This window comes from Juglans regia, chromosome 4 (genome assembly GCF_001411555.2).
Source record: "Juglans regia cultivar Chandler chromosome 4, Walnut 2.0, whole genome shotgun sequence".
NCBI lineage: Eukaryota > Viridiplantae > Streptophyta > Magnoliopsida > Fagales > Juglandaceae > Juglans > Juglans regia.
In genome coordinates this window covers 32,017,623-32,034,180 of record NC_049904.1, presented here as the reverse complement: position 1 = coordinate 32,034,180, position 16,558 = coordinate 32,017,623, and the positions used below count along the sequence as shown (strand labels likewise).

At 34.6% G+C, this 16,558-nt stretch overlaps 2 protein-coding genes across 3 annotated transcripts; one reads left to right on the top strand and one right to left on the bottom strand.

Moving 5' to 3' along the window:
- Positions 1-420: 420 nt before the first annotated feature.
- Positions 421-3,090, bottom strand: LOC108984376 (zinc finger protein WIP2-like). The gene is made up of 2 exons (XM_018956303.2): positions 2,392-3,090; positions 421-1,162 (listed from the first exon to the last, which is right to left on the bottom strand). The coding sequence occupies exons 1-2, from the start codon at positions 2,959-2,961 to the stop codon at positions 725-727; spliced, it is 1,008 nt and encodes a 335-aa protein (XP_018811848.1). The 5' UTR covers positions 2,962-3,090; the 3' UTR covers positions 421-724.
- Positions 3,091-11,957: 8,867 nt separating this feature from the next.
- Positions 11,958-16,329, top strand: LOC108984381 (target of rapamycin complex subunit LST8-1). Of its 2 annotated transcripts, none has more exons than XM_018956309.2 (11): positions 11,958-12,076; positions 12,243-12,356; positions 12,709-12,810; positions 12,965-13,077; positions 13,190-13,259; positions 14,275-14,352; positions 14,979-15,095; positions 15,215-15,309; positions 15,452-15,531; positions 15,654-15,713; positions 15,983-16,329. In XM_018956309.2, the coding sequence occupies exons 2-11, from the start codon at positions 12,249-12,251 to the stop codon at positions 16,108-16,110; spliced, it is 951 nt and encodes a 316-aa protein (XP_018811854.1). In that variant the 5' UTR covers positions 11,958-12,076; positions 12,243-12,248; the 3' UTR covers positions 16,111-16,329. The 2 variants fall into 2 exon arrangements, with proteins under 2 accessions (XP_018811854.1, XP_018811853.1); XM_018956308.2 differs by having other exon boundaries at positions 11,958-12,079.
- The last annotated feature ends 229 nt before the right edge of the window (positions 16,330-16,558 follow it).

Here is a 16,558-nt window from a genome sequence, read left to right as displayed (position 1 = left end):
ACAAATAACAATACTAAGGCTGCGTTTGTTTCCTTTTGTTTAGATTTAGATCTTTTCTAATATCTAATCATTCAATTCTCAAATTACTAAACTAATTTCAACTTAAAATCTTTTTTAACTCAACACTTTTATATATATGTGATCTACAACCTTTTTTAACTTTCTATAAATACATCTAAACGTATCTTAACATATAAATATATCTAAATTCATCTTAAGTGTGTCCCATAGAACTCACTTCACCATCTGATCAACTCTATATATATACTATATATTCAAATAGAAGTCAATTCAACTCAACATCCAAACGCAGTTAATCTTTCCCATTGGAACTCTTTTGATTTTGATCCTAACTCATCCAAAATGACTTTAATTTCTAAGCAATGTTTTAATCTTTTTCAGCAGGGTCTATGACAGGAATTAGCTCAATAGAAGGAAAGAGAAGTCATCAATTAACAAGAGTTGAAAGGAAAATGGCCTTGCATAAGGCTTGGTCTAGGATTTGCTTTGGATCCTACATTGCTAAGTAGGAAACATTAGGAAAGAACAGAAAAGAAACAGGAAAAAAAAAATTCTAAATTTGGCTCTCCAAGCTGTGGACTACTGAAGCTTACACTACAGTTCTCAGTAGAAAGCCATGGCTATATATATATATATAGTACTAATGCAAATGACCTCAAAGGCTTTAGATCAATTGCTAGTATTGATGCTCATTTATATAATATCACTGCATTGACTCGTTATCTTGCTCTACTTCGGATGCAGGCTCATCTTCCTCTTCGAAGCTATCCATGCCATATGCCGCATGGCCGCTTCCAAAAGCCTTTATATGGTCTTTAAGAGATCTTTTGTGCTTGAAATCGGATCCACAGATGCAATACCAAAGCTTTCCACAGTTCTTTTCATGGGTTCTCCAATCCCCCCTCACGGCGAAAGCCTTGCAACATTTTCTGCACATGAAAGGCTTGTTTCCATGCTTCCTCTTATAATGCGTCTGGAGAGTTCTGAAATCCTTAAGAGGCTTTGCTCTCGGGTGATCAATGTTGTTCCTGCACCCTGGTGCACAACAATAACAAGGAAGCCTAAGCATCCCCGTTGGTTGGGTGCCCCTCAGAGATTCGGGCCCTTTTCTATACTGAGAACCATGCCCCCACATATGCATCTGAAAAATTTAGTCTCACCAAGAAATAAACAATCAATTAAGTTTAATAATAATAAATTACAAATAGTCAATGTACATGCTACCACATCCCAAAACAATCAAGAAAATGCTAAGCAAAATGACCTAATCAGAGTAAAACTTCTTAAATAATATTCAATTTACACATTTGCATTCTTGTGAAATAGGTGCGTCTTGAGAGTCATGTACGTAGTTTGTTAAGGATTATGAAGTGCGAAAGTTGCCTTTTCTGCTTTACATTTGGGGGTCCCGTTGAATCTTACAAATCATACGATACTGCGATTATGAAATAGGCATTTGAAAGAAGCTTCTTACTTCTTCATAATGAACCTTAATTTAAAATTTCTAGCTTATGCAACCCTAAATTAAGGAAAATGGATTTCCTTCAGGCCAGACTGAAGTATGGAACAAAAGATTCTCTTCGCTGTACATTGTATCCGAATTGTCCGGGTTGCTAGTTTCTTTCTCTTTATAACATCTCCGATTAAAAACAAAACAGGTGAAACAAGCATTTATAGAAAGACTTAAGACTGGTTCATGGGATTTAGGAGATATATAGAGAAGCAATGTCCTATGAATGAGGTTGTCATGTCCAACAGTTCATGAACCGTTTGTTGCGGAGCGAAGGTTCACAGAGAGAGAGAGAGAGAGAGAGAGAGAGACCTTAATTTGTTCATGGAATAAGATCATCATCTGGGCCTCTGGTTAAAGAACTGTAAGATTTCAGTTCTACAGACCTGCAGGCGCAGTGTGTAACGCTGACTTGAAAGTACTAAAAGCTTGAGGAACATCATGTATTGTTCAATCACATAAAGGGAAGGAACCGATCATGAATACTGATCCCAGTCTCAGTTTGGATCAGAAAAGATTTGTTCAAACCCCAAAGCCCAAACCCATGCACAAACGTAAATGAAAATAAAAATAACTGGAAGATGGTAAATCCAAGAGAAATATTTGAAAAATACCCATAGAATCAAACTCCCTTTGCCTCTTTAAATCCAAGCACACGACAATATGAGTTGAAGATTCAAATCAGGCAAGAAAGTCATAGATACAGAAAGGAATGTCTATTCAATTTTCTATTTCTTTTCCTCAAAATATATTAAAAATGAAGCGAAGGAAGAAGTCCAGAAGAGGGAGCAGAGGGAGAAAGGAAAAAGGAGACCTTTTTGTATTTTTTTTTTTGGGGTGGGGGGGGTGAAGAAACAAACCTGCATGTTGTTGTATCTGTTGAAGGTCTTGCAGCAAACAGGACATGAGAACTGTGTTGGGCCAATGAGAATCTGAGAAGGGGTGGGGATCCAATACTGCCCCTTGTTGAGCCTGTTCATATGGTGCCCAGAATCATCACCATCTCCCTGATCCTTGTCGGTGATATCCGAGGAAGAAGCAGAGAGCACGGAAGCCATCTCAGCAGCACTAGGGCTTGGCAACCCTATGTGCAGTGCAACAGTCACAGTCTCATCGTCGTCATCATCTTCTTCTTCTTTATTTTTGCTGATCTTATCCACATCCATGGCAGTGCAATAGTATCTATCTAATGATTGTTCCTGTTCCTGTTCTTCTTCTTGTTTGGTAGGGCTTAAGCTCAAAAGAGGGAGAGCCTCTTTGAGAGGAGGGGAAGTGGGTGGGTTTTGGTAGTGGAAAAAGTTGCCGTTTTGGTTGATGAAGAAGTTGTGAGCGTAGGGAGGGTCATGTGGAGGAGGGTTTGAAGGTGGGTAATGGTGGAGAGGGTTGAATTTGAACAGACCTGTGAAGAAATTTGAGTAGGGGTCAGCCATGGTGGAAAGGCTGTAAGGGGATCGGGAATAGTTTCACTGTGCTAGCTTTGCTTTTAGAGAGAGAGAGAGAGAGAGAGAAGTACAAGATGACCGAACTAGGGAGTGGACGATGGAGAGTGGAGAAGTGATATACAGTACTCAACAGAGAATTGATAGTAAAGGCGAGTGGAAAACAATTTAGAATCACCCGATCGAGCAGAATATAATAAAAAATAAATAAAATTTTGATCATTAGGCCCTTAGGGTTAGATGAGAATCTATTAAATTTATTTATTTTTAATGCCATATATGAGTAGAATCTAGGAAAATATATAGTACCGTTACCGGCCGTTTTGTGGTTAATTTATTTGGTCGCTAGTTAACACGTAAATCAACTCATCATGATTAATTTCGATCTTCCTTTCACTAATTTCTTTTCTTTTTTCAATTGAAAACTATATATATATATATATATGTATGTATGTATGTAATTATGTATGACACTGCCTAGCTCGTTTATTTTTACAATAATTTTCATCTCATTTAATCTAATTATCATGACAACTTTATCAAATTCTTATATAAAATAAAATACAAAATTTAATTTTTTTAAATATCAAATCAAGAATAATATTAAAAAAATATATTTTAACAATATTTTATTCAACTTTTAATTTTTATTTCAACTAATCTCATTTCATTTCGTCTGCTCTATGAAAACAAACGAGGCCTAATTATTAATTTGGTTCCTCATGAGTATTCAACCCGCGTACGTGTCCAGATCACTTGATCAGATAAATAAACAGGAAATTAGGATACAAACTATACTTATATATATACGCCAATGAGGAATATTGTATTATAATAATTATTAGAATAATTAGCACAATTATTAAAAAATAAAACTTTAATAGTTATTCATAAATATTACAAAATCGGCAGGATGGAATAATAAAGGGCATGCTGAATGCGGTAGTCTAGTTAGTTTCTAATTAGCTGTCTTGATCATATATGATATAATATACGTATACCATCATTATTCGTCAGTTCCCAAATCATTTAATTTCAACCAAACTCGACGTACGGTACGTTTATATATCATGTATTTGAGACAGTAATTTATATTAGTTGGTAGTTTTTTTGTTCGTGTGCAAAGAACTTAATTTAAATTGATTTTCCTATATATATTTTAAAGGAGAGAATATATAATACAAAACAAAGAGAACTACATGAATTTGTTTTGGTTAAATCACTTATATATATATATATATATATATAAACGATAGTCCCGATTAAAATTTAAAAGATTGCTGCAAGAACTATAACATGAGTAATTAAAGAAAAGACTGAAATTTTTTATTATAATAATTAAAAAAAGACACATGATAGAGTAGAAAAATAAAATTTATTGTATCCCCAGAAAAATTAAATAAATCAACGAGGATGAAAATAAAATATTAAAGGAGGAATATATAACTAAACTACGATAATTAGTACCTTAGGCATTTGGCACAAGTGATTAGATTTTTGCTCGATTTAATTAATTTTAAATTTAAAAATAAAATATGAAATTATATCATGAAATTATAATAATATGTATTTCTTATAAACGTGGAAACTAATTTATAAGCAGAGAATAATTATACTAGTTTAGAATGAGCTAGGCCGCTAATATAACATGATTCATTAATTTAGATGAGATATTGGTCCAATTCTATAATATTTCTGAACAGTACCACTTCCCCACCTACTTTATTTCAATGTATACAATATATAGGTTCCTATTTGTTTTGTACGACGTTTCATGTTTGTTTTCCCCAGCAATGCTCATGTACATGATGATGATATAATAGCTGGACACGTTGTTGACTTGTTAGCAAAAAACACTACTTCATGATAAAGGTCGAGTATGGAAATGACAAACCATGCCATGCTTCCTTGATATAGAGATCTGGGTCTATATACAGTGACTTCTGTTAATTCTACAGTTGCCGCGATCGATTGATCACGGCCATTACTTTACCCTAGAGCTCAAAGCGCGCGCGGCAGGTAAAGCATGCAGTACCAGCACCCAATGGCATACACATCATGTGCAACGCATGCACCTTGTCCACCCCAAGTGTGTTTCATCAGGAACAACAAAGCAAAGTGAAGTAGACAAAGATCATTAGTAACAGCGCGCACTATAGTAAAAGCGTCCAAATGTCCCAGCTAGTTAGTTGGGTTGTCTCTAGTGTCGTCAAAAAGTAAAATTACATATTTTTAACTAGTGTGTAGAGTGTAAAACTTTTATGTAGTACGATTCTAAACTTTTTTTTTTTTCTTTTTTCAATTACACAATCTTAGGGATGTGTACAAATTTAAGGTATGCAAATCTTGTTTATGTAAACACACGTAGTAAGTTATTAAAAATGTATTTTTCTCAAACAGGTTGGTGGGGACGAGGATCATGACCCCGGCCCCTCGATCGTCTCCAAGTATATATCTCCGCCACTCTTTCTCTGTCACATATATAGTTATTATTACTTATTCAAAAACCTGCACAGTATGACCTATGCAGGAACAAGAATTAAGCTATCGGGATGAAGTTTCAACGAAGCCCAACATCTCCATTGGTGTACGTACGCCCGCGCATTGGTCTGCCAGGCAAACTGCGAGCTCAAGAGATGTCCCAGTCCCCACCAATCAGTGACGAAGCCAAGGAGGGGCGATCGAGGGGGCCCTGTCCTCCAAGCTGGCTCTACAAATTAGTTTAATATTTTGAATAAACTTAATAATTGAAGTATATTATTTTTCACTTAATTTTATTTCATATAATATTTTGACAGAGAGAATTTCTTTCAATTCTTACAGAGATTTATTAGAAAAATAATATTTACTTTTAAATAAATTTAAAACATATACAGAAGAAGATAAATAAATTATTTTTATTTGTAGTCAATAATATTCTTGTGAAATAATTTTATTTTTTATGTTTAGTACTTAAACTTTATGTATACACAGCTTATTAATTAAAACATTAGAAGTTTTGCTGTTATATGCTAGCTATTTTCTTTAGGTTTCAAATTAATTTAGTTTTTATTTCTTACTCTTTAATCACTTTTTTTTTTTGTTATTATCATTTAATTAGTTAGTGGTGCATGTTTTTAAATTTTTTTAACTAAACTATTACCCTATTTATAATTTCAATCTAAAATACTTGCCTCCTAGAAAGTTATAACGCTGCCTTGTCCCTGCTACCAATGTTACTGTCCAGCTTTCGAGCTAATTGCGAGCAATTCTATATAGATATACGCACTTTCAAAATCCAGATCACTGTTTTCTGATCTGTCCGAATAATTTGACTTTACAAATAGTGAAATGGAATTCTACTGATGTCATAGATGTACTGGATAGGGTTTAGTATCATAAAGAACAGATGCTGTTTTGGTTTTTATTTTTTCTTTCTTTCGATCAAACCTAGCTATACACCCTCGGCATGCACTAAACTGAAAATCTTAATCGACTACCCCGATTATATATTTTAACGATCGATTTTTCAACGTAAAAAGATGAACAAGAAAAATGGATTGGTTTGTATTAAAGCTGAATGAGTCGAAGTAATTCTTTCCGCTAAAACTCATACGCGTAGCACGTCCCCCGATGAGAGGCTTGCATGCAGCATATACAGCGAAACGACCGAATGTCACTAGCTAGCTAGCCACCGCGGATTTTTGCTTTGCTTGTTGCCTCGCATTTCATGTTGATCTATAGCTAGTCGGCTGGTTCAGTGCATTTTTTGATCTCTACTGTAACGTTTGTCCTTGATCCGGATGACTATATATAAGATGTACGTACCATCTTTATAATTAATAATAGCCTGTTTACAAAAATCAATGAGATCGATCGAGGATATATATGAAATGCTCCATATTTCACGTGGCTGATAGAAAGTTTTCTTGGCTGTGTGCGAGGAAATCCAATGGGTAATAATGAAAGAATAGCTAATGACAGAGTCGTGAGTAAGGTTCTTTTTTTTTTTTTTTTTTTACCAAATTAGCACATATATAGATGATAGCAGAGATCAGGAGTACCGGCTAGGTCTTGCTACAAAGCTGGCTGACCAGCACGGGTTCTCATCACTTCGCTCTTATGGGGCCCCTTTTTTTTGTCACTAGGTTTTAGGGTTTCATCGGCGACGGCCGGGCTTCTGACAATGTAGGGAAAGGGACATGCATCCATATAAAAGGGAAAGCGAAGGGTCCATTTTTGTTGCATAGTTGGTATATTGTCTAAATTTGTGGCCATGAAGGTATGGTCTACCTTAAATCTAGGCTTTACCAATTCATATATCTACTTGATCACTTGAAATATGAATGCGTATATATTTTTCTAAAATCACAGATCAAGTGTCTTCACGACCAATCACTTTCGCTTTTCCTTTAAAGAAATGGCAATGGATATTAGGAAAATAATTTTATTGCCATCTAGAATTATGCAGGTAGTTTATCTTAATTCTTTCTTCTTCTTTTTTCTTTCTTTTGGATCAATAAGATACCAACCACGCTTAATTAGTATGCAGATTGTTCCAGTTTCATCGTTCATGTAGAGGGTTTCATCAGTGTCGACCCTAGCTCGTATGTCATCAATAACGTATTCTTTTACATTTTTTCAACAGTTCTAAACTATATATATATTTATATGTATGTATGTATCTATAAACATCATGGTGATTCCACCTTCGATTCCTGCCCTCAGGCCGGTATGTCTTTGAAGCAATCCAAACTGTGGTTATATAAGCTTTTGGCAGTTTGGCTGCAAAATATTAGCACGTACAAAACATGACATAAATATATATTATTGTGTCATGATCAGTATTTTTGGAGGAGTAATTTTATTCTCAAATGTTTAGAATAATATATTATAAAAAAATGTTTATATATATATTGTATAATTTGATTTAAAAAATAAATTTTAAAATTTAAATATTATAAATTAAATTTTATTATTTAAATAAAGTAGTGGATGATATGATTTACAAATAAGTTTAAAAATATATAGAATAATATTAGGAATGAAACAACGAAAACAATATTTTTTATAATCTAATTGGCATGCAACTAATCATTAATTCATGCATGTACAAGCTGGGAATAACTGATAGTCTTTGATTCCCGAGGAACTTTTTTTTTCTTTAAGTGGTATTCAATTCTATTGGATTTTTACACCTTTCAATAAATCTTGCATGATTTACAACCAGAGTCAGTTCACTTTTCTCACATAAGGAAAACAAAAGGCAGCAATTATCCCCACACCCACAATAAAAAGGGCCATGATATCAATTATATCATATGCATTTCAATAATACTATCAAATGTTTACACTAATTACGAAGCTCAAATAAAAAGATCTCCTTTATGTGCTTTTTAGTTCCCATTACGCACGACAAAAGCTAAGGGTTGTATCTTGGAACAGCCAAATTACCCCCCTTTCTGTCTCATCCTCTGATCCCTTTCCCTCTCCAAGCTCAAAGCCCGACCGCATACTTTGCTTTAAAATTCAAGGAAAATTCCTCATCTCGGACTCGTGTTTTTAATTTAATGCAATATTAATATTGGATTATATAAAGAAAAAACTACAGCCGATTTATATATATATATATATATTCACATGTTAAAGCTGTAATGTATATATATATATATGGGAAAAGCCGAAAAGGGAACAATTTCTAACATCTGCTAAAAGGGAGCCGTACGTTGTGTTGATAAGAGATATCCTATATGCTAGCTGATCCATATGTACATGCTTAATTTTATCCAGTTTCCAAGACAGCAGGAGTACTACTGTATGTCATGTTAATTTGCATTGTAACTTGCAAGATGTGTGTGTGTATATATATATATATATATTAAACATCTCTGCCCTGCATGCGCTGACAAATCCCCATATATACAGAATCACCTCAAAATTATATTGTTTTTTTTGTTGTTCTTTGGGTATTATAATATATCCTAGATTGATCTATGTCGGCTTTCACTTGGCTGCTTGCAGCTGGTGATTTTAATTTTTGTTCCCTTGAGGGTTCTCTTGATAGATCTTGTCGCCAAAAACTTCAATATATAGGAAGTACTTGAAGTAGCTAGCCATGGCATTATATGCATTTTGTTAAAATGCGCACGCACTACAATATCTATATTAGGGGAAGATTGCTACCTGCAATTAATCTCGTGACACAGATTAAGTGATAACGGAATACATACATACATACATATATATATATAATCTCAGGCAATGTGACCATAGAAGATCATGTGAATCGGGAAGATTAATCGAACAAGAGCACCTAGGACATTGGGCATGTTTGGTAATTAAAATTCTCTTGATCAATTTTTAAGAATTCTAAAAAAAAAAAAATACCGCAATATGTTTTGTAACATAAGTTCATGTTTGGATGAGAATTTTTGGAGATGTATTTTTTTGGGGAATGAAGATTGTTTTGAGTTTGGGCAAATCTGGTGTTTTTAAAAAAGATATACGTGTTTAAAGTGAAAGGGATTATTATTATTATTATTATTATATCTAAAAGAAAGCAATATATTACATGCAGTACTGCCATGCATGTAGAATGCATACATGCATTAGTAATGGTCTCATTATGATCTCCTCAAATTGGGGCCTGATCTATCGGGCATGCTCATGATCAGCATGACATATATACACATGAGCAATAATCAATGATCAGAGAGGTAGCTTGCTAGCTGAAGTCGGACCAGCATTCTTTAGCTACTAATTGAAGGGCCAATCCCTGCATTAATGCTCGAAAACGATGCATGCATATATGCTTGCGTTCTAGTCAGATTCAGTGGCGACAAAAGATCAGGTGAACACCAAATTAAGGGCTAAAAAACATGGCTTGCTACCTTAATTACCAGCCCAAGGATACCACGCTCCAACTTGGATTTGACATTTCGACTGCATGTTGATCAAGACACTTCATGAGTAGGCTATATCTGCTAATGATCGATATCAAGGGTTTTACACCACAAACTTTTCAAAGAACCCCATTAAGTTCAACAGATCAATTGATATTAATTAGAGACTATATTAAATCAAATATTTGAATTGCGACTCCCCAATATTGATATAATCATCACTTGATCATATTGCAAATAACAACAATGATAATAGTACATATAAGAGATTGATACATTTGGAATAATCTGATCATTATATATATATATATGAACAATTAAAAATTAATCCCAATAAACTATGATCGATTAAGTTATGGTTTCTTTTTCTTAGTTTCTTATTTCTTAATTTCCAATTCATAAAAGAATTATGATCTCGCAAAACTCATTTAATTATATTTTTCTTGGTATATATATATATGGGGTTGAATCTTGATCAACTCCCCAAACATTCAAACAAACCGAAAATGGATCTGTCATCATGCGCATGAATGTGGAATTAAGAAGCTAAAGTTAATCCGATGTTATATATATGGAAAATTCTATATATCATACTATCATTTCACTTTCATTCTATATATCATATATCGTTTGGATTCGTAAGTGATCTCAGCTCATCTCAACTCATCTCAGCTCATCTCAACTCATCTCACTATTATTCAGCAACTTTAACTCATAAATCTCACTACTATTCACAACTCATCTCATTACTATTCACAATCCATCTCAACTCATCTCAGCTCATCTCAAATCATCTCAGCTCATCTATCATTATTAAATGATTATTTATTACATGCTTTTTTATCATCTAATATCTAATGGTGATAATTAAATATGCCACATACTTTTTAGTATGATCAAAATAGAATGAAAGTGTGATGTATAATATTATTTTATATATATTCCATACGCGCGCAATCCGATGCAAGTCCGCTGGCTTACCACCCTTGCTTGCACACAGTCCACATGAGGACCCCAACCTGGCCACGTCCCAACTCCTAATGAGTAACGAGTACTCCATTTTAACTCTGTTAATTTGAGAGAGTTGGGACCGGACGTTCTAGATTTGAGATTTCCTATTCATACTTGGGGACCACCGAATTGGAAGAATTCTCATTTGAATTAATATTACTTGAGAGATGCTCCACAGAAATTCCTTGTTAAAGATTTGTGCATATTGAAATTAGTCGGGATTATATCCCAAACACCAACCTTGTAATTCCCGCAAATTATCAAACAAAGGACAATTGAGAAAGTCCAAAATTATGGTCATTTTCATTCATTTGTTTGTAGTTTATTCGCCTTTATGGAGGTAAGTACCTTGTCACTTTCAACAGTTTTTTTAAACTTTTTTTCCCACTTTCAATAGCTTTTTGCTTACATAATTGAAATTTTGTACCATTTCCAATCTCCTAAGAATTCACTTTTAAAAAGAAACTACCTTCAATCCGGGAAAGAAGACCCAAAGAAAAAAGGAAAAACAGTATCAATAGCCCAAAAGATTTATATAAAGGGTTTTTTCCCCCTACTTGGAACTATTCTTTTACCTTTCATAGTTTTTATCTTGAGAACTGCTATAAATATAAAGAGATTACATAAAATAAACCCATAAAATAATGTAGTTTTATGAAATCCGTTAGATCTATTTTGTAATTAAAGTAAATTTATAATTTGATGTACCATATCAAATCACATCAGTTTGTAAATTTACTTTTATATTATTCCTTTGTAGCTAAAATATTTTTCTTTTATCATTAGAAGTTTGTCCAATATTTGTGCACTAAACATAGGAAAACAGTTTAGAATTAATTCCTTTTTTTTTAACTAATTCCTATTATTTCTACATAAGATATGTGGAATCGATCTAGTTATATATATGGTTTTTGGGGCTAGAAGTTTTTTTTTTTTTTTACTTTTATCATTTGTTAAGAAACGGAAGATTACTATGGGGAAAAAAACGAGAAAAAAAAACGCAGACACTATTGGGCTGAGACAGCCCATTAAGGTTGTCCAGTTTCTCCTATTGAAACAGCCCAAAATCCCAACTTATAAGAGAATTGGCAACAAAGACGGGAGGACCCTCTGTCCTTCCCAGAGATCTAAACACTAACCAGAATGCCTCTCTTTCTCTCTGCAGCTTGCCAAAACCCCTCAAAACCCTAATTCCACAAGTTTGGCTGCATCAAGTGGTTAATTTTACCTTCTTTCCCATAAAGCATCTTCCTTTTTTTCTTTCTCTAGTATTAAACCGGGTTTTTAGTTTGTTTTTTACTTTTTCATGCCTTCGTATTATCTGTTGATCTTTTCGGGTTAATTTAATGTTTAGTTAATTAGTGTGTTAATATTGATTAGATTGATATGACCCAACCGTCTGTGATACTTGCAACGGCGAGCTATGATCACACAATTCGGTTTTGGGAGGCCAAAAGCGGCCGTTGCTACCGTACCATCCAATACCCGGATTCGGTTTGTTCCTAAATCATCGGTTTCTTTGTTCCTTTAATGCTCTTTGCGAATGATTTGGTCGTATATTTTGTTTAAATAAACTTACTTGAGCTTCGAGATTATTTTTCTTATGCAAATCTATGGCATACACAGTGAAGTGATCGGCTTTATGAAATATATATAAAACGTTATACTCAGAATGAATCATTATTTCTGTTCACGTTTTAGGTCATAATTCCAAAGAATAAAAAGTATAAACATGAATATCTTCTTTGTTTCCATCCAAACTATTTGTCGGCCTTCAGTCTTTTATTAGATTTTCTGATGATTCTAAATTTTTGTGATGGATCTGATTCACCGTGTGTGAACACAGCATGTCAATCGGCTTGAGATAACCCCAGACAAACGGTACCTGGCTGCAGCTGGTAATCCTCACATTCGATTGTTTGATGTCAACTCTAGCAGCCCTCAACCAGTATGTGTATCCCATGGCTAGTCTAGTTTTTATTTATCACAAGGGGAAAAAAAGAACCAATTTCATCTCTCTCTTTTTATTATTACTATGTTTTCTAGACTTTCATATGTTCTTCTATAGGCTGATGTGGGTTATTTTCTCTGACTCATGACAGGTGATGAGCTATGATTCACATACTAATAATGTGATGGCAGTGGGGTTTCAATGCGATGGAAATTGGATGTATTCAGGTTCTGAGGACGGCACAGTAAAGATTTGGGATTTGAGGTAAAGTAAACCTTCCCCAACAAACGTGTTGCTGATCTATGTTTATTATTATTATTTTTTTCTGTGTGCCCTTTTTTATATTACTTAGACTTACTCTTTAGATCAAGTGCAGGGCTCCAGGTTGTCAAAGGGAATATGAAAGCCGAGCAGCTGTCAACACTGTTGTGCTCCACCCAAACCAGGTTGACTGGTTAAATATAGTAGTTTCAGTTACAGCCATTGAAATTTGCTTCAGATAGGAATGCTGTTAATTCTACATATAGAAACACTCATTTCTCCCCATAAAGGGCCTAATAAGAGGATTGGGGTAACTCCTTATAAAGTCCAGGATGAGTTTGTTTCTAAGTCATGTGGGACTTCTTAATACGCCCCCTCACGTGTGGGCCAGTATTTTCGGTACTATCATTGTGGGTAGGTCGCAGGAGTCCATCATCAGTCATAGGTTAACCTGCTCTGATACCATATAAAAACACTCATTTCTCCCCATAAAATGCCTAATAAGAGGAGTGGGGTAACTCCTTATAAAGCCCAGGATGAGTTTGTTCTTAAGTCATGTGGAACTTCTCAATACTACATACTGCTGAGAAGAGAGGGAAACGTAACAAAAGCATGAATTTTCATAATAAGTTGTGCATATACACTCGTTTAAATCTCTTAGCTTTTCTCTTTCCTTGTTATCTTGTGGCAAGGATATGGGATCTTAAAGTACCTTATTTTGCAAGTTCCCTTGGCATTTTGCTCTTTTATGGGGTTGTTTGGGATGGTAGAAAATCATCTTCCAATAATAACCTTGGTAGACAAGTCAATTGTCCTTCCCTACTTGTCACTTATCCAAAAAGGAAGAGATCAGATTTCTTTCACCAGTGCTTTTGTCGGTATGTCCACATTGAATATAGATTTATGAAAAAAAGTTGTTTCTTTCACCAGTGATTGTCCAGTATGTGCACGCTGAATAAAAATAAATATACGAAAAAAAGTTTGAAAGTATGAGCATAGGAAGGGTTTATGGCTTTTGTTTTGACTACTGCAATAATACATAATTCTTGGATCATTAAATTATTACACTATGATTGCAAAATAATTAGATGGTTGAGTATTTGGTGTTTGCTAAGTTAACTATGTTTACTATGCTTCATGGTAGTGCTGTTGGTTGTTTGTCTAACTTGTTAATATAATTGTACTTATTTCACCTTGCAGACCGAACTTATATCAGGAGACCAAAACGGGAATATTCGTGTGTGGGATTTAACAGCTAATTCATGCAGCTGCGAATTGGTATGCGTTCTTGTTTTCTTTTCAGTGCATCTCACTTTTTTTCTGGAATAAGGATTGCAAATTCAGTATGTCATATTTTTTCTGTTGGAACTTTTTCTGTTTGTGACAGATATCAGACTGTTATTCTTTACCATAGGAAACTCATTTCTTAATAAGTTAGATATTTTATTATTGAATATTTTATTATTGATGAGAGTAACAGAAAAGATATGACTTGTGTGACCTCTAACTGAAAATTGCCCGATAGCACAGGACACCTAATTTTGTGTTGTGGGAAAGCTCTAAGGCCTTGGAATTGAGGACAACTGATTCAGCTCGTCATGTCATAAAACCTTAATGATTTTATTTGTAGCATGATTTTGTGATGAAGCATCTGAAATCATTCTTAGGTCTTCACATATATTCTTGTACCATGCAATTGAATGTGTAAGATGGTCCTTGAATCAAAAGGGATTTTATTTGCACAAGTAAAAGAGGGAAACCAAAAATCCATTAAAAAAAAAAAAATCTCCTAAAAAAAATGTCTCTCTTTGAAGCTTAGGCTGTTAGCATGCCCTTGCTATCCTCTCTCTCTGACTTAGAAGAGGCGTGCTTAAAATTATCTCCATACTGTGGTGTTTGTATAGGTGCCAGAGGTCGATACTGCTGTACGGTCTCTCACCGTCATGTGGGATGGGAGCTTGGTCGTCGCTGCAAATAATCATGGGACATGTTATGTTTGGCGCTTATTGCGAGGGACCCAGGTAGCACATTGAAGCACTTGAAAAGTTTATGAGAAAGCACGGTTGAGTTGATGGAGTTGATTGTCTGTTACTCTGATATCATGTTTGACTTATGCCATGTGGAATGCATATTATTGCAGACTATGACAAACTTTGAGCCACTTCATAAGCTGCAAGCACACAAGGGATATATACTTAAGTGCCTACTTTCACCCGAGTTCTGTGAACCACAGAGGCAACTCCTTGTATCCATATCTTCATTTTCTCTATTCTTTTAGCATCAAATGAGTCCACTTTTTCAAATTGCCTTTGTTTATACCTAGTGTTCTTGCTTGTATGAGATGTTTGCTAATTTCTGCTGGCATTGCATTTTCTAGATATCTGGCAACTGCATCTTCTGACCATACTGTCAGGATATGGAATGTTGATGGCTTCACGTTAGAGAAAACTCTAACAGGTATTCATGAAATCTCAACTTTCTGTTGTACTTACTATGTTTGTTTACATGTCAAAAATTGACCCAATAGATGCTTTTGAGCCAACATGGTGATAAGATTTTGCTACCCATGTGCTTACCAGGACATCAAAGATGGGTCTGGGACTGTGTGTTCTCCGTAGATGGTGCCTATCTTATAACAGGTACTTGTATTAGCAACTCTTAGTTTTGAGTTCTTGCCTTGTAGACTCCCTTTGTTTTCCAAGGCTGATTGGTTTTAGTATTAGGCTATGGCTATTAAAATATATTTTTACAGGCATGATTAAGAAAAAATTCTCATTCGAACCATTTAATTTAGGACACAACTCTATTAAATACATTTTCTAGAATCAAGCAACAAGCAGCTCCTCCTACTCCATATCCTTATTATAATCAAAATTAATTTTGGCACCTCCATCCTTCATCCATGTAGCTTCCTCGGATACGACAGCAAGACTTTGGTCCATGTCAAGTGGCGAAGATATCAAGGTGTATCAGGGACATCACAAAGCAACTGTTTGCTGTGCCCTACACGATGGAGCTGAACCCTCGTCCTCCTAAATTCACTGTACATTCTCGTGCGCATGAGCATGTAGCAATGGCAATTTCATCCATTATCAACATGTATACCTTGATGAGTATATCAGTGTTGCTCGTGAATGGTGGGGGACTCTGTAACATGTCCACATGCTTTTTTTTTTTTTTTTTCAAATGACAGCCTTCTGTTATTATTGTGGATATTATATAGCAGAATTTTACTTCTTAATCACGTTTGCAGCACATTTATTTTTCCTTCTTTCTTTTCATCATTTTCCAGTTCTTCAGAGGACTTTTTCATTAAACGACTGTCGACTGATATCACATGAACGCCTATACATGAGTAGAGCATGCTATGTGATTAAATTTCTTTTTGGAGCCACCTCCATGATGCCCCAAATCATCAATTTCTTTCAATTTCCACCCTGTTCAGTTAATCTTTTAGATATTATAAAACTCTCAAATTCTCCAG

Bases quoted from the DNA above. Each gene is read 5' to 3' on its own strand.
- LOC108984376 (XM_018956303.2), bottom strand. From the start codon at position 2,961: ATGGCTGACCCCTACTCAAATTTCTTCACAGGTCTGTTCAAATTCAAC. The intron at 1,163-2,391 runs GTTTGTTTCTTC...TAAATTTTTCAG, and splicing joins ACAGATACAACAACATGCAG to ATGCATATGTGGGGGCATGG.
- LOC108984381 (XM_018956309.2), top strand. From the start codon at position 12,249: ATGACCCAACCGTCTGTGATACTTGCAACGGCGAGCTATGATCACACA. The intron at 13,260-14,274 runs GTTGACTGGTTA...TTCACCTTGCAG, and splicing joins TTGTGCTCCACCCAAACCAG to ACCGAACTTATATCAGGAGA. The intron at 15,532-15,653 runs GTATTCATGAAA...TGTGCTTACCAG, and splicing joins GTTAGAGAAAACTCTAACAG to GACATCAAAGATGGGTCTGG.